Source organism: Piliocolobus tephrosceles, chromosome 1 (assembly GCF_002776525.5).
Source record: "Piliocolobus tephrosceles isolate RC106 chromosome 1, ASM277652v3, whole genome shotgun sequence".
NCBI lineage: Eukaryota > Metazoa > Chordata > Mammalia > Primates > Cercopithecidae > Piliocolobus > Piliocolobus tephrosceles.
Genome location: NC_045434.1, coordinates 11,171,525 through 11,194,363, shown reverse-complemented (window position 1 = coordinate 11,194,363; position 22,839 = coordinate 11,171,525). Strand labels below are relative to the sequence as shown.

The 22,839-nt window shown below is 38.0% G+C and overlaps 1 protein-coding gene across 1 annotated transcript in view; it reads left to right on the top strand.

Annotated features, from left to right (window-relative positions):
* RYR2 (ryanodine receptor 2) overlaps nt 1-22,839 on the top strand; it is a 557,611-nt gene that overhangs the window by 97,820 nt on the left and 436,952 nt on the right. The window contains exons 6-10 of the mRNA XM_031934901.1: nt 2,473-2,547; nt 7,560-7,638; nt 10,506-10,618; nt 20,050-20,149; nt 20,852-20,948. Coding sequence (XP_031790761.1) covers nt 2,473-2,547; nt 7,560-7,638; nt 10,506-10,618; nt 20,050-20,149; nt 20,852-20,948 — 464 coding nt within the window. The remainder of the gene's footprint in view (nt 1-2,472; nt 2,548-7,559; nt 7,639-10,505; nt 10,619-20,049; nt 20,150-20,851; nt 20,949-22,839) is intronic.

Genomic DNA, 22,839 nt, shown 5'->3' with positions numbered 1-22,839 from the left:
CCTTTTCTTCTCAGTTATGTGAAAAAAGTGGTTTTTTGTTGTTTTTCTTTTTTTGTTTGTGTTTTTGAGACAGAATCTTGCTCTGTCACCCAGGCTGGAGTGCAGTGGTGCAACCTCAGCTCACTGCAACCTCTGCCTCCCGGGTTCAAGCCATTCTCCTGTCTCAGCCTCCTGAGAGTAGCTGGGATTGCAGGTGCCCGCCACCACGCCCAGCTAATTTTTGTACTTTTGTATTTTAGTTTCACCATGTTGACCAGGCTGGTCTTGAACTGCTGACCTCATGTGATCCACCTGTCTTGACCTCCGAAAGTGCTGGAATTACAGGCGTGAGCCACTGCGTCTGGACCCCCCAAAAAAGTGTTTTTTTTTTTTCAGCAGTTTTTCTTATTTTAATACCTTTTAATATCTGTTTTTAGAATAGTTCTGAGTTTTTTCAAGCAAAACATAAAGTTATTTTAAGAAATTATATGGAACAACAAGAATGTGATGTATGTTTAGTAAAAAGGTTATAATGATATTGGATATTGAAGCATCTTTCTATACTTCTTAAGGCACAGGTCAGTATCATCGCTCTTATTCTGAAAATTTTTAAAGACCTCCTTTTCCTGCAAAAAGAAGTACAGATTTCTCGTCATAATATTCTATACTTTCCATGGTCTTTCCCTGATCTGATTTTATAATTCCTGTGACGTTTTCCTGTGCAACCCAACACCGAAATTCCATGATTGCTTCCTCCTTCTTACACACCTTATGATTGTATACCATGACCCCTGTATACATACTCCTTACTCAGCCGGTCGTAGGCCTCCCCATATCCAGCTTTTCATTTGACACCTCTGCTGAGGACTTACCATGGCCTGACCTCACACTCAAAGCTGGAGGTGAAATGATAATCAGCACAGTGTCATTGTCCTTGAGGAGTTTTCAGTCTGATCAAGGGGAGGAGGGTTCTTGGGTAGAGTGTAAGGTCAATGTACAGGTGTATAACTAGGGCTGCAGGAGGACGGGGAGAGTGACTAGCTTTGAGGAAACTGGATGAGGCTTCATAGGGGAGGTAGTCTTTAATCTGAGTTTTAAAAAGTAGAGGGGGAAAAAATCTGAGTATAAATGGGCCTGTGCAGTTCAAACCTGTGTCGTTCAAGAGTCACATGTACATAAAATATGTAAACGTTTCATTCCATTCTTATAAAAACTTTATTAAATTATCAAATCAATACATATTTATTCTATACAGTTTGGAAGTTACAGAAGAAAAGTCCTCCAGTTACACTAAGAGGAAAAAACTATTGGAGGCTTTCTTATTAAAAAGGTTTTATACGACAGAGAAGGCTAGAGGGAGAGGGAAAGTTGTATTTCGAGACAGGGCAGCATGAAAGCAGTATGGCATACTCAGGGAAGGGAAAGTGAGTATGTTTGGACACAGGGTGATTGAAGGTGAGACTAGAGATGAGTGAGACAAAGTCTCTGTGTACTTCTCAAAGTGGTCTCTGGACCAACAGCATCAGCATCACCTGGAAAATTATTGAAATGAAACGTCTCTGTATCTACCCCAGACCTACTGAATCAAAATCCCAATGGTAAGGGCCAGGAATCTGTGTTTTTACAAGCTCTCCAATTTAAGAAGCACTCTTCTGTTTCATGGAAAGGGATTGATTGGACTCTTTCCTGTAAGCAGTTGGGAGGAATGAGAAGTTTTTAAGCCTGGAGGCGTTATGATCATTTTTGTGTTTTAGGAAGACTCATTCGTTGAATCAACATTTATTTATTTATTTATTGAGATGGAGTCTTGCTCTGTTGCCCAGGCTGGAGTGCAGTGGTGAAATCTCAGCTCACTGTAACCTCCGCCTCCCGGGTTCAAGGAATTATCCTGCCTCAGCCTCCCGAGTAGCTGAGATTACAGGCATGCGCCAGCATGCCTGGCTAATTTTTGTATTTTTAATAGAGACAGGGTTTTGCCATGTTGGCCGGGTTGGTCTCAAACTCCTGACCTCAGGTGATCCGCCCACCTCGGCCTCCCAAAGTGCTGGGATTACAGGCGTGAGCCGCCGTGCCTGGCCTGAATCAACATTTATTTAGTGCTTCTTGTATGTCTGGCGTGCAGGTAGGCACCTGGAATGCAATGGTGATGAAGGTACCATGGTTCCCACCCAATGGAAACGATAATCTAATGGGAAACAGATGATAATTAAGTACATTATGAATAAATAACTATAAATTATGATAATTATTTACTGATACCAAGTTTATTATTCAAGAACTAGATAAAATGCTAACCCCATAATAGAGGTTACATGAACTTTATTCCAATGTACAAATTATTTCAACAGCACTTTGCTTGTCTGCAAGAGTTCTTAATGCATTCTTTCCTACTAACGTTCCTTTAAGAACAAGAGAGTATTTTATCAGCTTGCGGGTTAAGTTACCCTTTTGTGTTTTTCTCTCTTGTTCTCCTTTTTTCTCTTCTCTCTAAAGACTGCTCAAGGTGGTGGTCATCGAACACTCCTCTACGGACATGCCATATTGCTGCGCCATTCCTACAGTGGCATGGTGAGTACGCGTTTTATTTCATCTCCCTGTGGTCATGCCGATCCATTTGGGGGTGTACGGTCAGAAAATGCTGATAGCATCATTTCTGCAGTGGTATCAATGAGCTTGGGTGTATGTGTTCTTTAATATCTTTGTACCCTTGTTAGTTTCTCATGTAAAAGACGAAAGTCAGCTCAGATGACTTTTAAGGTCCTTCAGTTCTATCATTATATGATTACCATGTTTAGTACCTTACTTTTGATAGAGTAGTTTTAGGAGGAGAGAGGTGTGAGAGTCAAATAAGAGATATTTCTTTTCAGATTTTGTTTTAAAGAGTTCATTTATTAGAGAAATAAACTATCTTTATTGAAAGATCAGATTTAAGAAAATCTACCAGTGAGCTCCAGTATGAATTGTACTCACCAACTTCTTTTTCTTCTTCACCAGGTTTCTCTTTTTCCACATCTGCTCCTCCTTTCACCCAGTTATTCATTAGGCTTCTCTTGGGCACAGTTTTCTCATTCTCTGCCTCATGTGTATATGCACAAATATATGTGTGTATATGTAGATATGTATATATGTAAATGTTTTAAAAATATATTTTATAAATACTCTAATGTATTCTTAGATATTACATATACAGCTGACCTTTGAACAACACAGGAGTTAGGGTGCCAATCTCCTGCACAGTAGAAAATCACATATAACTTTTGACTCCCTCAAAAGATAACTATTAATATCCTACTGTTGACCAGAAGCCTTACTGATACCAGCCAACACATATTTTGTATATGTATTATATGCTGTATTGTAATAAAGTAAGCTAGAGAAAAGAAACTATTAAGTATATCAAAAGAAAAATAGATTTTCTATACATTAACTGGATCATCATAAAGACTTTCATTCTCATTGTCTTCGTGTCAAATAGGCTAAGGAGGAGGAAGAGGAGGAATTGGTTTTGCTGTCTCAGGAATGGTAGAGCGGGGAAGAACATCTTAGTAAGTGGGCCTGGGCATTTCAAACCTGTGTTGTTCAAGAGTCAACTGTACATAAAATATGTAAAAAAATGCAAAAATTATATTCCATTCTTTTTTTTTTTTTTTGAGATGGAGTCTCACTCTGTCACCCAGGCTGGAGTGCAGTGGCGTGATCTCAGGTGACTGCAAGCTCCGCCTCCTGGGTTCACGCCATTCTTCTGCCTCAGCCTCCCGAGTAGCTGGGACTACAGGTGCCCACCACCACGCCCAGCTAATTTTTTTTGTTTTTGTTTTTAGTAGAGACAGGGTTTCACCGTGTTAGCCAGGGTGGTCTCGATCTCCTGACCTCGTGATCTGCCCATGTCGGCCTCCCAGAGTGCTGGAATTACAGGCATGAGCCACCACACCTGGCCTCATTCCATTCTTATAAGAGCTTTATTAAATTATAAAAGCAATACATAGTCTATATGATTTGAAAGTTGCAGAAGAAAAATTCTGATGACACTAATAGGAAAAAACTGTTGGAGGCTTTTAAAAAAAGTTTTAATCTCTTCTGTCCTTAAGGGTTTTTTTTTTTTTTTTTTTTTAACGTAATTGAGATCTTACTACATTACCAAATTTATATCCTTTTGTTTTTTGAGATAGGGTCTTGCTGTCACCCAGGCTGAGGTGCAGTGGTATGATCATGGCTAACTGTAGCCTTGAACTCCTGGGCTCAAACGATTTTCTTGCTTCAGTCTCCTGAGTAGCTAGGACTACAGGTGCCTGCTGCCACACCTGGCTAATTTTTAAATTTCTTGTAGAGATGGGAGTCTCACCATCTTGCCTAAGCTGGTCTTGAACTCCCAGGCTGAAACGATCCTCTCGCCTTGGCCCCCCAAAGTCTTGGGATTACAGGCATGAGCCACTGTGCCCGGCGTGACTTTTTTTTCCTTTTCTTGTAAAATAAGCATTTTCCATGTTGTTTAAATTGTCAATATAATTTTAGTGGCTACATGATAGTTCAATATCTAGAATATTATACAATATCTATAATAGTATACTTGATCATTCCTTTTAAAAAGTAGGTGATTCCCATATTATGTAAATTGTTCTAAAGCAGAAGACTAAGTATCAATACCACTATCCAACAAGCACACACAAATTTTCAGTCTCAATCACGGATATTTATGTGATAACTTTATTTTAATTGTCTATTTAATGAAATTCTAAAGTATAGGATGAGAAGTATGGGAAATACATGGACGTGATTTTTTTTTTTTTTTTTGAGACGGAGTCTCACTCTGTCACCCAGGCTGGAGTGTAGTGGCCGGATCCTGGCTCACTGCAAGCTCCTTCTCCCGGGTTCACGCCATTCTCCTGCCTCAGCCTCCCGAGTAGCTGGGACTACAGGCGCCGCCACCACGCGCAGCTAGTTTTTTGTATTTTTTAGTAGAGACGGGGTTTCACCATGTTAGCCAGGATGGTCTCGATCTCCTGACCTTGTGATCCGCCCGTCTCGGCCTCCCAAAGTGCTGGGATTACAGGATGTACGTGATTTTAATGATGATTTAATAATATCATTTCTTTTAATGTGTTATATAACATAAATAGGTCAGATAAGAAAACTCGTGATCATGTTAGCAAGTGCTGGAAAAGATTGTTAATAAAACTCGATGCTCATTCTTAATAAGAACTAAACATTGATTATTTCCTCAGAGATAAAGATTATTAGTGTCAAATCAATAGGGAACATTGTAATTGTGAAATGCTGAAGCCATTTTTAAAATTACATTAACTAAAATAAAAATAAGAATGTGTTTTATCTACCATTGCTGACTAACATTGTTCTGGAAATTTTGGCTGACCATGTCAAGATATAAAATAACATAAAACAGTTTCAGAAAGTGGTTGGATGTAAGAAAAATATGTAAAAACAATTTGTATAGAGCAATCACATATTAAAATTTTATGGAAAGAATTCCACATTCTACAGCAATCAAAACACATGAACTGCATAAAATAATAAATGTGAGGGTTTCTTTTAAGACAACTACTCTCTATACATAATAGTTGGGTTAAGAGCCTGAACTTGGTTGTTAGATTTGGATTCAGTTTGCTACATGCTGGCCAGCCTGGGATATTTTGCATAATTAAGCCTATAATTACATCTGAAATTTTTATACATTCATTAAATAAATATTATTTGGCACCTACTATGTGCTAGGTACTGTTTTAGGTCCTGGATATAGTAGTGAATAAGACCAAGTTGTTGCTCTCTTTAATGAACACTTAGTGGGATAATCATTGTATCTACCTCAGAGTTACTGGAAACACTAAGGAGAAAGCATATGTTAATCGTTACAGTGCCTAATACTGTACTGTTTTTGAAAAAACTACAAAAGACTTTAATAGGAATCACTTTATTTTTGTCTAGGAAGTCTGATTATTGCAAAGTTGTTAACTTCTTAGAAAATAAAGGCAGATGTTAAGCACAGTTTATATTTAAAGTCTATAAACGTAGGGGATTATCATGCATTACCTGTCTTGAGGTCAGACTGACACTTCTGCTGTGGCTAAAAACAAGTTTAGGGACCCTTGAAGCCTCTTGACTATAACCTTGGGAGCCATTGCTTTTTAGTTAAGAGTCAGAATCAGAGTCTGCCTTTCACATCCCCATGACCCTGAATTCCACCTAACATACCAGTGTATCGGCCACTGATGGGTCCATCTGCCTTTTCACACTCACAGACACACACTTAGCTGGATAGGCCCTATACCATCATAAGAAATTTCTAGCCTTTGCATTAATTTTCCAGTGATTCGAAAGGGGGCTTGCTGGCAGTGCACTTGCTTGGTGATGGTAGTGTACTTTGAGATCCTACCACATTCATCTTTGTGTTTCTGTTCTTACAACATATTCGTCTTTGTGTCTCTGTTCTTACATCACATTCATCTTTGTGTCTGTGTTCTTACAACACATTGTGGCATGGAGGTTGGGGAGCAGTAGGCTTGAAAAATGATCCTAAACTTGATGTCCAAGAATATACAGTTAGGAACACCTGAGGGTGGGAAGAATAAGGAGATGACGGTGTTCAAGAGTGATTACTCCTGTGGAAAATGCACATGTATGGAGACACACAATAAACCTCATTTTAGTGCAGTGACATGCTGTGCACCAGAATAAATTCTAGGTGGATTTCAAAGAGTTAAACATTTTTAAATGAAAACAAAACTAGAAGATAAAAGAGAATAGTCTTCAAATTTGTTTGGGAGAAAGATTTCTAACTGTCAGATTACATTGTACTTTTGCAGATGATCATGAATATCACATGAAGTGAGAGATGTACAAATACATCCCCAGTTACTTGTCTTCCTGTACTGACTGAGAACATTCCCTTAGTCTTTTGTAAGGGAAAAAAGACTACAATTCCTTTAGGATATTGCCCCTAATGCATGCTGTTCTGCCTCACAGACATTTAAAAATCTGGGCTTTGTGCAGAAGCATCGAGATTTTCAGGACAACACTAAGAACAGCAGGGATAGATGGATGCCAAATTACAGGTCAAAATAAGACTCTGCTGGTACAACTGTAAACCTTAATGATAGCCAGTCGCTGTGGCTCATGCCTATAATCCCAGCACTTTGGGAGGTGGAGGTGGGAGATTGCTTGAGTTTAGGAGTTTGAGATCACCTTGGCAACATAGGGGGATCTCATCTCTATGAAAAAAAAAAAATTAACTGGATGTGGTAGTGCACACCTGTGGTCCCAGCTACTTGGGAACCTGAGGTAGGAGGATCACTTGAGTCTAGGAGTTCGAGACCAGCCTGGGCAACATGGTGAAACCCCATCTCTACAAAAAAAGAAAATAATTAGCTGGGCATGGTGGCATGTCCCTGTAGTCCCAGCTACTCAGGAGGCTGAGGTGGGATGACTGCTTGAGCCCAGGAGGTTGAGGCTGCAGTGAGCTGTGATCACACCACTGCACTTCCAGCCTGTGCAACAAAGCAACCTTGTCTCAGAAACAACAGACAAACAAAGCCTCTACTTACAACTACTGATTTTATATTTTGCAGTATCTGTGCTGCCTGTCCACCTCCCGGTCTTCAACTGATAAGCTGGCTTTTGATGTTGGCTTGCAAGAGGACACCACAGGTGAGCACCTTGTGCTGCAGGAAGCTGGGTTCAGAGAGAGCCCTGACGGGATTGGATTGGAAGAGGCTGGAAAATACAATACATGGGATGAATGTTCTTATGAATGGGGTCAGGAAAAAATGTTCTAATGAAAGTTTTTCCTAGAAGGGGGAAGTGTGTATCATTCCTCTTGGTTATTCCCACATCATTAGTTGGATGTTCAAACTAGGCTTCAAACCTTATTCTCCTTGTGGGTTTGGATAGAAAATTAATATTTACTACATGATTTACTGGATGTTAACCATATTAATGTGCACTAATTAGTTTGTGAAGTAATTCTACATATCTCTGTCATCTTAAAAATGTTTTTAAGTCTGAAAATATAACATACTTGATGCCAACATTCAAATAAAAAGGTCAAAAATGAAAGTCTCCTTCATTTCTCTGCCCACAGGGCATTCTTCTACATACCTGTCCAAACAGACGTGCATTTTCAGATTTGTGAAACAAAAATGTATATATTAGCATTTTTCTTTTTGGCGAATCAAAATAGGAGCACACAAATTTGATGTTCTCCTCAATACTCTGAGGATTTTGCATTGACTTTATATACCCCTATAAAATTGGACTGTTTTGTCTTTTACAATGAGCATGCACCCCTGTGTAATTAAAATAAAGACCAAGTAGAAAAAAGAATGGAAGGAAATAGTTCAACTTTTATTAAGTTGTTCCTTTGAAGAGTGAGATCAAACTATCCTCTCACTCCACCTCCCCTCTTTAAAGTATTTCCCCATATTCACTAAATTTTTTTTTACAAACAATGAGAAGGTAAAAATAAAGCTATGTTTATGAGCCTCATACACATCTTAATAGACCAACACATCATCTTGTAGAAGAAATTCCAAGAACCCCCAGCACCAGAAAGATACATAAATATATTATTCTGATTTTGTTTTGTACAGACTCTATCATTCCCCTGTATTTTTGCTAGTTTTTTAGTTATTCTAATTAGTGTATTTCAGCACACAGTTAAATGAGAAAGTTGTCAGTTCCCTCTTCATAAGAAGTAAAAGACACTGTCTAGAACTTGTTTTCATACATTGAGAAGATTATGTAATAGTCAAAACAAAACAAGTCAGTGCTTCTCCCTGCTTCCTGATTTCCTTACGCTACTCTCTTTTTATCCCATAGCTTCCTACTTCTTCTGAATTCCTCAGTTATTTATGGTATTTATCATTTGTTGTCTGTCTGCCTTCATCAGAATTAAACTCACAAGGCAGATAATTTTTTCTTCCTTGTTTATTGATGTATCCCAGCCACTAAAGCAATGATTAGCCAATAGTGGGTACTCTATAAATGTTTGAGTGAATGAAAAACTACCTGCAACTGTAAAAATGTGAATTGGATGAATGAAGATAAAGAATTACGCCAGGTGACATTCAGGTTAGTTTATGGTTTGTATAAGAAAAGCAAGTTAGACTATGGTTTATGTAAGAAAAAACACAGATTATATATTGACTGTGGGAATACTTACAAAATATTATTTGGTAATTCATTTATTCATTCATGCAAAATGAGTTTGTAGTGAGTGCTTATAATAGGCTAGCAGGAGCTGGAGAAACCTCAGCGAACAAAACATAACAAGTCCAACTAATAGGAACTTACATTCTGGCCTTGAGGAATTAGTCAAGAAAAAAAAAGATTTATGGAAAAACCATAAAGTTGAGTGAAGGCAAAGAATGATAAATGATGGCAGATTTCGTGAAAACACTACTCTCATTTTGGGATAGAAGTCGCATTTAGGTTTTCAGAGGTATTATGAACAGAATGAAGAGTGGCATGCTGACGCTTATAGGTTAGGTATTGGGAAGAAAGAGTGAAGAAGAGACATGTGGCTCATGAGGCGTATGCTTGACTTGTCCTAGAAGAAATTGTTCGGTTGATGTAAACCAAGATCTTTTATAATTCATTCTTCTACAGAAGGATTCTCTTACATGTTACCTTTAGATTAATAGAAAACACCACGGCTAGGCGTGGTGGCTCACGCCTGTAATCCCAGCACTTTGGGAGGCCGAAAGTAGGAGGATCACAAGTTCAGGAGTTCAAGACCAGCCTAACCAACATGGTGAAACCCCGTCTCTACTAAAAATACAAAAATTAGCCAGGCGTGGTGGCGGGTGCCTGTAGTCCCAGCTACTCAGGAGGCTGACGCAGGAGAATCGCTTGAACCTGGGATGTGGAGGTTGCTGTGAGCTGAGATTGTGCCATTGCACTCCAGCCTGGGCGACAAAGCGAGACACTGTCTCAAAAAAAAAAAAAAAAGAAAAGAAAAAAAAATGAAAACACCAAATTTTAAAATAATAAAGTAAAAAGGGGACAGGATATTACAATCTTTAGATGACGATACTTTGCATCCTTTTTTTGAGTCAGCATCGAAAAATAACTACTGAGAAAATTTTCAAAAAATTGCTACAACACAATCATCACATCACAAAACCCCAAGTCCTTAGGAAAATTGTCAAAAAATGAGATGATTTTATAGAAAGCAATTGAACGATATAATGACATGTGCGTGTGTAAAGAATGAAATCAGATCAGTGTGAGTGGTGAATTTGGTCTTACATGAGTATAGATAAATATCCATTTAAAGCAATTCTTCGTGGAAGAAAAAGGCATCAGCCTTTCGTAAGTGTCACACCCAGTTTCTATGAAAAGAATCTTATTTTATCCTAAGCTAAGGCTTAATTCTTTCTCGTTTCCTGGTTGAAGAGATTAATTTGCATTAATTCCAGATTTCTGGAAGTTGTGTGTTTGGAATCATTGGCAAAGAAAATAGATTTTAACTAAAAGGAACTTTTTTTGTGTTTCACATATCCTTATCTCTGCAGGGGAGGCTTGTTGGTGGACCATACACCCTGCCTCTAAGCAGCGATCAGAAGGAGAAAAAGTACGAGTTGGAGATGACCTCATCTTAGTTAGCGTGTCCTCTGAAAGGTACTTGGTAAGTGTGGAAAGTAGGATCATGTATCTGGTGATATGCTAAATGACAAGTCAATAAAATGATCTCTTTAAGGTTTATATTGTAAATTGTCTATGACAATTGCTTATAACCATTCCTCTATCTCTATTAGATTAATTATAAATAGCTTCCTAAATACAAGAAGAATGTGATGTAACCAGAAATACAGTGAGTGGAATATCAGGTTTTTTCAGGCAGGCTTCCCTCGTGACCTTGATATGCATGTTCATGATATTGATAGTACCTTTTAATAAATTACTTTATTAATAGAATGTAAATGCAGTCTAATCAGGAATTAAAAATTCCATGGTCTTTATTTTGCACCTGATGAAAAGGCTATATTAATGAGGTTGTGATTACCTCTTTTGATATTTATGAAAGCAAATTATTATGTGAGGAACACTTGCCTTGTTAGGAGAAATAGACAAAATAAGAAACAGTTTGAAGTCTATCGTTGACATTGCATTGTTTCAAAGAGTAGGGGCTGGAAATGGGAGAATGAAGAAAGAAGTTTGTGTTTAATCATTAAATGTTGTATTAGTCTGTTTTCATGCTGATGATAAAGACTACCCAAGACTGGGCAATTTACAAAAGAAAAAGGTTTATTGGACTTACAGTCATGGCGGAAGGTAAAAGACATGTCTCACGTGGCAGCAGACAAGAGACGAGAGCTTGTGTAGGGGAACTCCTCTTTTTAAAACCATTAGATCTCATGAGACTTATTCACTATCATGAGAACATGGGAAAGACTTGCCCTCCATTATTTAATTACCTCCCACTGGTAAGATTTGGGTGGGGACACAGCTAAACCATATCACATGCATTTTGAACTTTTGTGGTGAGGTCAATATATATTTAATTTAACTTATTTAGTAAGTTGTAGTTTTGCCAGAGAATAGTCCAATACAGAAGTTTACAGTAAATTGAAATGAAGTAAGTTGAAATAAAGATGTGAAGGATGCTAGAGCAGAATATTCATTTTAAGGTTGAAAAGTGACTACATAAATATAAAATGGGGTGTTGTAAACTTTATATGAATATTTACATGAAAAATCCCAGACATCACAGTGTGTGATGATTGAAACAAAAATCTGAAATAGGGCATGTGGCAATTTAGCAGATACTGGGTTATGGAAAGTGTTTTACCATGACCATAAATCAAAATGTAGTTCATGTGTTACTGGTTTAGGATTAAGTAAGTAGTTGATACTCCCTTGTTCTATAAACATGAACTAGGGTAAGTTTAGGGGCATTGTAAGTCAGTTTCGGTTTACCAATATACTTGATTCCAGATTTGAAACATTTTTAGGAAGATTGGTTTTGTTTTGTTTCACTTGCCTTGTAGAAGAGGTAGTGATGAAGACAAGAAAATGGTATAACAGTGTCTCGTGTAAATGACAGAAACTATTAAATTAAATGAAGTGTCTGATGTTGCATAGCTATTAGGGAGGCCTGGAGCATTTCTCTACTTTTGTCCCTTAGCCAATGTAGATAGAAATAGTCACCATGTGAATTTCTAAGACAATACAGGTGTGCAGATTGTAAAATAAGCACTTATTAAGCCCTTGCTATATGCATGTGCTATGTATGTTAAGGTGATGTATTTTGATCAGATACGCATTTTGAATTGCAGTTATACCTAGAAACCAATAGCAGTAGAAATAATTCATGCACACTTTTTAATATATAAATTATACACATATTCTATTTTTATTTCAACATAACTATGAATTTTTTCTTATTGTTGTTGTTGTTGTACAATGTGTACTTCTGCTATGTATCAGAGTTTACTTGACAGGATGGCATCATTATGAACTGAAAAGCTGAAAATTCAGACCTCACAGGGCCAGGACTATTCTATCATCTATCTATCTCTTCTACAACTAACCACCTGAGAAAGTCATCTAATTCTCTGAACTCTGGCTTTCTCATCTGTAAAAAATGAGGTTGATGCTAATAATAATACATAGTGCCAAGGTTATTGTGAGGAAGCAATGAGATAATGGATTTAAATATGGGCAGAATTAAAAAGCACTATACAAGTGAAAGTAATAATAATGATGATACATGAGATTTACCTCCTATGGAAGGAAATACACCTCATGATTAATTAAAATTTGTGAGTGATTTCCAAGCTACATTTTATTGTATTTTTATTTTATTTTATTTATTTTTTGAGACAGGGTCTTGCCCTGTGGCCCAGGCTGGAGTACTGTGGCGATCATAGCTCACTGAAGCCTCAACCTCCTATTCTTCCCAGTCAGCCTCCCAAGTGGCTGGAACTGTAGGCATGAGCCACACCTTGCCCAGCCTGTGCTACATAGCCAATTATTTATGTTCTCTTTCCTGGTAACCTTTTATATGGATTTACAAGAGAGCAGCCAACCAGGTTGTTAAAATTTCGCTTTCATTTGGTAATGAAGTCGTTGCTTTTATTGTTCATCTCTATGGACCTAGCATATGGCAGAAACAACAGGAGAGGCCAAGGACACATTACTCATGCTTTCTATCCTCAAATAATTAGTGGAGAAAACAAATCAAGCACATACAGAGCTGTATGAGGATATTGTAAGACGGTAAATACGCATTACAGTGTAGCTTGGAGATGCTGAGGGACATTCCTATGGGTATAGAGATGGTGAATTGCTATCTTACATTCCCACCGTGGTGGATTAGTAGCGAGTATATGAAGTACTATGGTGTGGATTCAAAGATTTATTTGGAGGACTCAGTGAAAAGGATCTAGAGAAATTGAAAGACCAAGAAGTGAATTAGTGAAAGGACTTTAGGATAGGCAGAGGGAGTTGAAATAATCTGTAGAATAAACCCTGAATAACTAAAGATGGACTCTGTGTGTGTGTGTGTGCGTGTGTATGTATGTATACATATATATGTGTGTATATATAGGTATACACACATATATGTATTTGTTTATAAATACAAAGTCTGGTGAGTATGAACCTGGGCTAATCATGTAACCTTTGGAAACCCTCAGTTCCTTCATCTGGAGTCTGGGAAATAATAAAGAACTTAACTCATAGGGGTGTTATGGGATTAAAGGCTGGAATCCAACAAGGCTCGTAGTTTTGTGAATGGCACACAAAAATTGTTTAGTAAGTTACTGTCACTATTTACTTGGGAGATTTGTGCCTTTTAAGAATAGTTAAAGAAGCCGGGCATGGTAGCTCATGCCTGTAATCCTAGCACTTTGGGAGGCCAAGGCAGGCGGGTTACTTTAGGCCAGGAGTTCAAGACCAGCATAGCCAAAACAGCAAGACCCTGTCTCTACTAAAAAAAAAAAAAAATACAAAAATTAGGCCAGGTGCTATGGCTCATGCCTATAATCTCAGCACTTTGGGAGGCTGAGGCGGGTGGATCACCTGAGTTCAGGAGTTCAGGACCAGCCTGGCCAACATAGTGAAGCCCCGTCTCTACTAAAAATACAAAAATTACCCAGGCGTAGTGGCAGGTGCCAGTAATCCCAGCTAGTCAGGAGGCTGAGGCAGGATAATTGCTTGAACCCAGGAGGCAGAGGTTGCAGTGAGCTGAGATCGTACCATTGCACTCCAGCCTAGGCGACAAGAGTGAAACTCCGTCTCAAAAAAAAAAAAAAAAAAAAAATTAGTTGGGCTTAGTGGTGCACACCTGTAATCCCAGCTACTCAGGAGGCTGAGGCAGGAGAATTGCTTGAATTGGGGAGATGGAGGTTGCAATGGGCCGACACCGTGCCTCATGCCACTGCACTCCAACCTAGGTGACAGATTGAGACTCCGTCTCAAAAAAAAAAAAAAAAAAAAAAAAGAATGCTTAAAGAAACAACAGATGTTTAACTAGAAGAACAGATAGTTGGGAAAGAAACAGTGAAAGGAATATTATAGGTGATATTAAATAAAGATCTATCAGGTGAAAGCAAGGTTCATCTTCTGAGGAGGTGCTGATGTTGTTAAAAATAAGTAAGTTTAAAAATGTCTGATAACAAATTAGTTAAAACTACCTTCTAAAAATAAGCATTTCCAGTCATTGATTTTACAGCTCCTTAGTCATCGGTGTCTATTGACCGATGAGGGATTTTTCTTTCACTAACAGTGATGGTTAAGCTAAGATTAAACTAATAGTGCATGGGGTACACTCATAAAGCTTACAACTCTTACAATGCTAAATTGCTGAGAGCTGGTTTAGAGGGTTGGTTTTCACCCTGTCCTCTGAGAAGATGCTTTGTGGACAGAAGAGGATGCTGTGGATGGCACCTGGGATTGATCCACCGTTGTCTGCTGTATACATTGAACTTTGAGGCACAATTTCTGAGGTATAAAGGGTCTCAGCCTCTAAAAATGATTGTAAACGCCTCACCCCAGATAATGTCTTTTCTCATTTTTGCTGTTTTATATTCTAATGTCAAATGATATATTAATCTTCTTTTCAAAATATCCAAAAGGAAAGAAATTTTTTTGCTCATTGAAACTCTTATTTTCTTTTAAAGAAGGCCTTAGCAAAGCACCTTAAGAGAAATATACAATTTAAAATAGAGAAAACATTGCCAAGTAGATATTACTGACTGAATTTATTTCAAACTAAACAAAATAAAGCTTACAAAACAATTTTTTTCTGTGTATTAGGTGTAAAAATCACTCCAGTATGTACAAATGTTTTCAGTCTGAGGATTGGATTGTTTGCTCTGGAAATGTAGATTTCCAACTGATTTTCTACTGATCAGGTTACTTAATGAAACAGGCCAAGTTTTTCAGATCTGTGAAAACATTGCCAAACAAACAACTGATTGAAAATATATTAGGAAAAACAGAATACTTAATCTAAAGGGTGATGGAAAATGCTTAAGAGAAAGCTATTCTACAGTTCAAAGAATTTACTTCTTTCTTACCCACCTCTAAATGTCTAATACAAAATATAGATAATTATTGATTGCATAATAAATTGCTGAATTGTCTCAAGTTGTGTGAAAATAATGATAAAAGAGTGATCATAAATATTTTCAAATGATTTATTATATGAACCAATTCATTTTTGATTAATTTGCCTTGAGCCTTTCTTTCCTCTGTGGCTCAGGTAATGGAACCATAAAATATTACATTTGGAAAGAACAACTGTTTCTCTGCCCCTCATTTATTTATTTATTTTTTCAGAAGAAAAAACTGATGCCTGAGGAGTAATATGACTTGTTTACTTGTGTTTCCTGTCCCTAAATGACAATTTATTCAGAATGTTGCATCACCAGGGCCAAAGTACCTGAAAGTTTAATAAAAGATGAGTAAATGAGGGAATAATTGCATCAGATAAGGGTTCAATTCAGAGATTCTTGGTACGAAGTTTTTGTACCATGGACTTCCATTGCAGGCTGATAAAACTTATTGACTTCATCATAAAAATGGTAAAATGCATAAAATGAACGGATCAGAAAGGAAACTAAAGGTATCGAAGTATAGTCTGTGTACTCCAGCTGAAGAACTCCTGGAAGGCGATTTTTCATGTCCCTTCCATTTCTGAGATGTTGTGCTTCTTTCATGTAATGTCTTGTTACTCTTGGATCAGCAGTTTTGATTGACAAGCCCTCCAACTACTCTGCATTCCAATCTACATTTTTTTTTCTTTTCTTTTTTTTGAGACGGAGTCTTGCTCTGTCCTCCAGTCTGGAGTGCAGTGGTGCGCTCTTGGCTCATTGCAGCACAACCTCTGCCTCCCGGGTTCACGCCATTCTCCTGCCCCAGCCTCCCCAGTAGCTGGGACTATAGGCGCCCGCCACCATACCCGATAATTTTTTGTATTTTTAGTAGAGACGGGGCTTCACTGTGTTAGCCAGGATGGTCTCGAACTCCTGACCTCGTGATCCGCCTGTCTCGGCCTCCCAAAGTGCTGGGATTACAGGTGTGAGCCACTGTGCCCAGCCCTCCAATCTACATTTTTAAATACGGTGTCCTCTGAAGATTCATGTGCCTATCAGAGCTTGAAAATCACTAATCCTAGGATCAAAGTGAGACCTGGGTGCCCAGAGATTAGTGGCCAAAGCCCCTGTACTGCTGTTGGTGGATTGATGCTACCATATTTTCCTGTAAATCCTATAGTGGTTCTATATTTCAGCCTAAGGTCAACTTGGCTTTCATCCTATGCCAATGTCTGTTTTTGCTTTAAGGATAATTCATCCCAGTTTCAGTAATGGAAACTGTTGTTGCTTTCTGAATATTGCATACCACAAGCCTGACGTGATGTAGTTTTTACCCAGACTTCCCTTTGCTGTTTAAGCAGCAAAATTGGAAGCATTCAAAATAGAATATTTTCTTTCAAAGAGTAGACCTTATTTAGAGAACTTTCTGTGACTGTAATATAATCTTAAGGACATATTTGGGACTTTTTCCCACAGACTGAAATTTTCATGTTTATGGTTCTCTCATATTTATTATTTATCTTCAGGCATAGATATGATTTGGAAATTGCTTTTTTAACTCCCTCACCCTATTTTGTCACTGCTGTAAACTCCTTACTGCCTAAAATAGAAGGTCATTGGCCTGGCGCCAGCCTTTGTCTGTGGGCCTATCAGTCATTCCACCACTTAGCATGTGCTGTCAGCTCCAAAGACGAAGCTCTCGGCTGTAATGTATGTCCCCGTATCTCCACCTTTGTGCTCACACTCTTGTCTTCAACACATTCCCCTTATCACACATTTCCCTTCTCAGAACTTCTGAGACGGCCAGGGGCCTCAACCCACTTCCGATAGCAAGGTTTCTGGTATGTTAAAAATTCCCAAATGGTTTACAAAAATGTTTGGTATGTTTTACATATTTGCACACAGCACATTCACATTCTTAATCCACGTACTCAAATCCAGTGTATGTAGACACTTGTTTGGGGACAGCATCTCCAAAGATATAAATGTGAGACACAGGCCAAGTGATCCTACTGGCTCCCTCAAAGCCCCCAACCCATGAGAAACTCCGCTCTCATTTTGTTGTCTGGAGTGTTCTCTTGTTACAATTCCTGTAGCGTGTTGATTACAATTTACACAGCATTTTTAAAGGCTTTTCCCCACCTTCCAGATCCATTCATTTATATATATATGATGGAGTCTCGCTCTGTCACCCAGGCTGGAGTGCACTGGCATGATCTTGGCTCACTCCTAGTTCTCCTGCCTCAGCCTCCCGAGTAGCTGGGACTACAGGTGTCCACCACCATGCCCGGCTAATTTTCTGTATTTTTAGTAGAGACGGGTTTCGCCATGTTAGCCAGGATGGTCTCCATCTCCTGACCTCGTGATCTGCCTGCCTCGGCCTCCCAAAGTGCTGGGATTACAGGCATGAGCCACCATGCCCGGCCCTATTTATTTTTTAATTTAATTGGTACATAATTTATTTTACTGGTACAAAATATCACATGCAGCCCATAAATATGTATATATTTTACATCTACATATACATACACAAAATACATGCACAAAATGCTGTACCTCAGTATATAAAAAGTGTAGCATGCAATGTTTGAGGTGATAGATATCTCAATTACTCTAATTTGATCACTGCACACTGTGTGCATGTATCAAAATATCACATGTGATATGTTTGTATACTGAGGTACAGCATTTCGTGTATGAATTTTTTCTATGAGATTACAAGCACCCTTGGGGTGGAGAATGTATACTATTAATATACATAGTACATTCACTGAACCCATGATGAATTAACAAATGATGGTAATCTACGTATCATAATATTACATGAGCTTTCACTTGGTCACAAATATAAGCACGGGTATTTTGAATTATTTTCAGAGTTTGGTTAAAATCGGTGTCATTCACATGGATATGTATGTGTGTGTGCATGTGCATGTGCTTTTTTTTACACTAAGTTATTGAAATCGTATTTATGGAATAGCTTAAAATATGTATTTTTAAGTTTATGATACTTTGATTTTATGATTTTGGTTATGTTCTCCACATACATGTTTGTTGGATAACATTGCCAGATGCTAGGAATACAGCTGTGAACCTGTGTCAGGTAACTTCTAAAAGGCAAAAAGAAAATAATCCCAAGAATTTCATTGTGTGATAATCGCTTTGAAGGGAAATATATTCTGCTTGTTTGTTAAAGCAGGTGGGATATGATTTATTTGTAAACAAACAGTTTTAACATATTGGAGAAGAAATTGAGTCAATAAAGGAATCTAGCTGGGATTACATGTCAGAATGACAGATTGAAGTGAAGAAGAAATTGTACAAAAGCAGGCAGCTAGCTGAGGTTGAGGAGAGGCATAAGAGCAAATTATTGCTGAATCTTATGTATCAGCTGGTAAACTTTCAGTCTTACTAATTGGAAAAATGACCGATAAACCCTATATACATACCACAATGTTAAAATTTCTTTGGTTTTATTTTTAAGAGAAAGAGAGTGAACGACCTCTTCTCGATGGTGACTTAAGAATAGTGTCTTTATGTGAAAGAGATCCTTAGGATGTTTAAAAGGCCTCTGGAGTACACCTAAGGTGACTACTTTAGGCTGTGACTGATCTTCATCTAACTAAGATGGTCAAGATTTCTGGTCTGATTAAAGCCTGTGAAAACTTAGGCTATCATCAGTATTGGCAAAGTGTTACAGAAACATTGCAGGGAGACTGGCGATGTTTACTGAGAAGACTCCATGAAAACAGGTGGTTGCTGTATATATGTTTGAAATTCTAGAGGCAGCCAGGTAGGTAATGATTAGTAAAATAAGCAAGGCGTATGGCTGTACTCATAGTTTTGTTTTTCTTAGTTAACATTCGATAATTCAGTCTTATGGCTCTAAAAGATATTAAGTGTGTTTTATTTTAATGTTTCTATTTCTAAGAAGGAAAATCTGAAATTTGGTAATATCTGAATTTTGGAAGAAATGTAGCTTGGTTTTAGATAGCTGTTAGGAAATATCGCCATCTAATGGCTTTTGTATCAAATTGCAGATAACAGTTCCTGAAGGACTCCATAAAAGACCCTGTAAGATGCCTAAGGACTTCATAAAATGAAGACTCCATAAACTTGGTCCAATAGATTTCACTTACTTCATCATCAAAAAGCTGTCAGAGTGTGATATGTGGAAAACCCAATTATAATTTTAAGTGCTCATTTTGTTCATCAATCACCCTTAAAACAAAAATAGTATCTTGTTACAAATAAACTTATTTAGTGTATTCATGTATGCATATTTTGATTATTGACTTAAGTCAGTAACTGTTAGAATGAAGTTTAAAAATCCCTAAATTCAGAGAGGAACTTCTTTTCTTCTGACTAGTTTTTTTATTCTTGAATGACAGGTTGAAACAGATGTTCTCTATGAACATAACCAAATCAGCAATGTTAAGTTTGCATTGCTAGAAGCGCTTACATGTTACAGCTTACCAGAGCCTGAAGTGATGCCTTCTTTTGCCTCTTGATACAGCACTTGTCTTACGGCAATGGCAGCTTACATGTGGATGCCGCTTTCCAGCAGACTCTCTGGAGCGTGGCCCCAATCAGCTCAGGAAGTGAGGCAGCCCAAGGTAAAAACTCCACTTCAATTAGAGGGCCTGTCCTTGATGCAAAGTTGACAGTCATCTTTGGAATTGTGATAATGAGCTGATTGTTAATTAGAGCTTTTTGTCTGTGTCCAAACATTCTGTAATGTGGATACCTGACATTTGAGGATCTTGTTTAAATTGCTATTTTAAAAGTGAAGCTTGGGTGAAGATTAATCTTCCATTATTTTTATGCTACTGTCAGCTTTAGTTTATTCGTGTGTGCTTTATGTGATAGCGTCCTATGGGTTGTTTTCTTCAATTTTTTGACCTCAGGGTGTTGCCTAGTTGGACTAATGTCAAGATTTCTTGTTTTCTGAGGTCATGCCTTATAGCTGGAACAGGAATTTTACAAAGAATCAGGTTTCCTAGGGAAATATCTGTATATGTTCTGGCTATTACAACTTATATAGGTTCACATCTGATTGAAATGTGTTTGTGTGTTTAACAGAGGATTTTATGTGTTTGAGGTCCTACTTTTTGTGGGAATATCCCTAACTGTGGGACTCGGGCACCTGGGACTCAGAGGGAACAGCAGGCACTGTCTATCTCTGTGACCTTGACCAGGTCCTTAAGACTCACTAGACTTCATTTCTTTATGAAAGTAGAAGATTGGACCAGATGATCTGTCCAGTTCACAACATCTGACCCTGACAGTCCAAACTGAATAATTTTTAATTTTTACAGGGTATCTCATTGGTGGTGATGTCCTCAGGTTGCTGCATGGACACATGGACGAGTGTCTCACTGTCCCTTCAGGAGAACATGGTGAAGAGCAGCGGAGGTTGGTACCCGAGCTCATTGCATTGAGACTTGCGCTCTGTTGCCTTGATGTAATGTTTTTAAAAACTAGGGATATATTTGTTCAGGCCAGTGGCGTCATACGGGATGGGTTACTGACATTCACTGGTTCACTGAAGTGATCCATTTGTTGACCCCCTTAGCTTTTTCTCATGTTATATTTCTGTTACCTACCAATAGAAGAACTGAAGATTTTTGTATAATTAAAACGTATTAAGAAACACTGAACAAAATAAACCAAGCGGAAAGAGTGACCACATTGCATTAAACTACTTAGAACTTCACTAAATGCTCATTAGTTTTGATTAATTTTCTTTTTAGAATATGTAATCTCAAACTCAGTTTTGAAGTCAGAGTTCTCAAATTGCGTACAATTTTAGGACCCTTTGCTATGACCTCTCATTTATTGATATGGATGATAGAATTGATCACTTTCTCTCATATTTAATGTGATATAATACCTCCCTCATGTTAATTTATTTGGCACTGGGACAAGATTAAAATAGTATGAATCTACTGAGAAAAATGCACAAATATTACAAAACCATAAAAATATTTAGGATAGTTTGATTGCTACTGCTCTACCTCACAAATTAATGAATGTAGTAAGATGAATATGTAAATAAGAGATTGCAGTGAGAGAAGGCATTGTGTGGATGATTTGTTGCATATCTTTAAATCTTTTAGTGGATATTTATCATATTTTCATGGACACTTAGGTAACTATTAGTTAATGATTATTTTTATAATTTAATAAAAATAATAGGGACCATTTAGAAAATTAATAGCCATTTAACCAGCTGCATAATCTCAGGAAAAGTACCTCTGAAACCTGGGTACTGGGACTTAACCTCTGTTCCCAGGTAGACCTAGATGATGGTCGAGAGTGACATACATCCCCTGGAAACATTCCGTAAGCTAAAAATGCCGCTTTCAGTAGGTTTAGGAAGAAGATGTCGATGGCGTCAGTAGGGTTTGTATAAAAGATAATGGAGATTGCAAGACACTTGGATTAAGGAATTAGTTTCAAGCACAAGTATAAACTTAAGAACTAGAGAGATGGCAAGTATATTCTGGGAACAGCAATTATTCCAGAGTGATGAGGGGGGAAATGGAAGAAAAGGTGAAAAGTAGACAAGAGAAGGATCCTCAGTGCCATTCCCGTGGGCAGGTTTTTATTCTGAGGTTGTTAGGAAGGAATGTGGGGATTGGAGTGGAATAGTTAGTTCTCTTTTAAAATAGTAACTCTGTTAGACAAGGAGAGCTTAGATTAGAGGTGGGGAGAATCTAAGTCAGGGAAATGAAATGCAGTAATTCATGTGACAAAATCTAAGAACGTAGCCCAGAGAATGCCATCAGAATGGAGAAGTTTACTTGCATCGTAGACATTTAGATAAAAGCGATGGGTTTAGGGGAGAACTAGATACAGACTGAGAGAAGGTATCAAATCCAGCGCCATCTTGTTTCTGCCTCAGGGGAAGACAGCTGGGGCTAACGGATTGCAGGAGATGGTGCATGTTTGCTATAAAAGATGGAGTTAAACTTTGGTTAAACATGAGTATAGTCTATGAGACGTCAAGTAGGAAATTGGGATTTCTGAGTCTTTAACTGAAAGCTTGGGATGGATGCAAATTATAAGTGTAAGGTGGACATTTAAAGGAATGGGGTCTAGCATATGTTCATCAGATGGAGAGGGAGGAGCTGGGAGCTGGGATTAGATGTGTTTATCAATTTGGGCATTGCCTTATGAAGGCTGTAAAGCCCTGGAATAGCCTAACCAGGTGGGAGGCTGAGGATGGATTCCTACAGAATGCTGATGTTTAGGATGTGGACAGAGAAACAAGAGTCAGCAAGAGAGTCAGAGTGATAGTTTA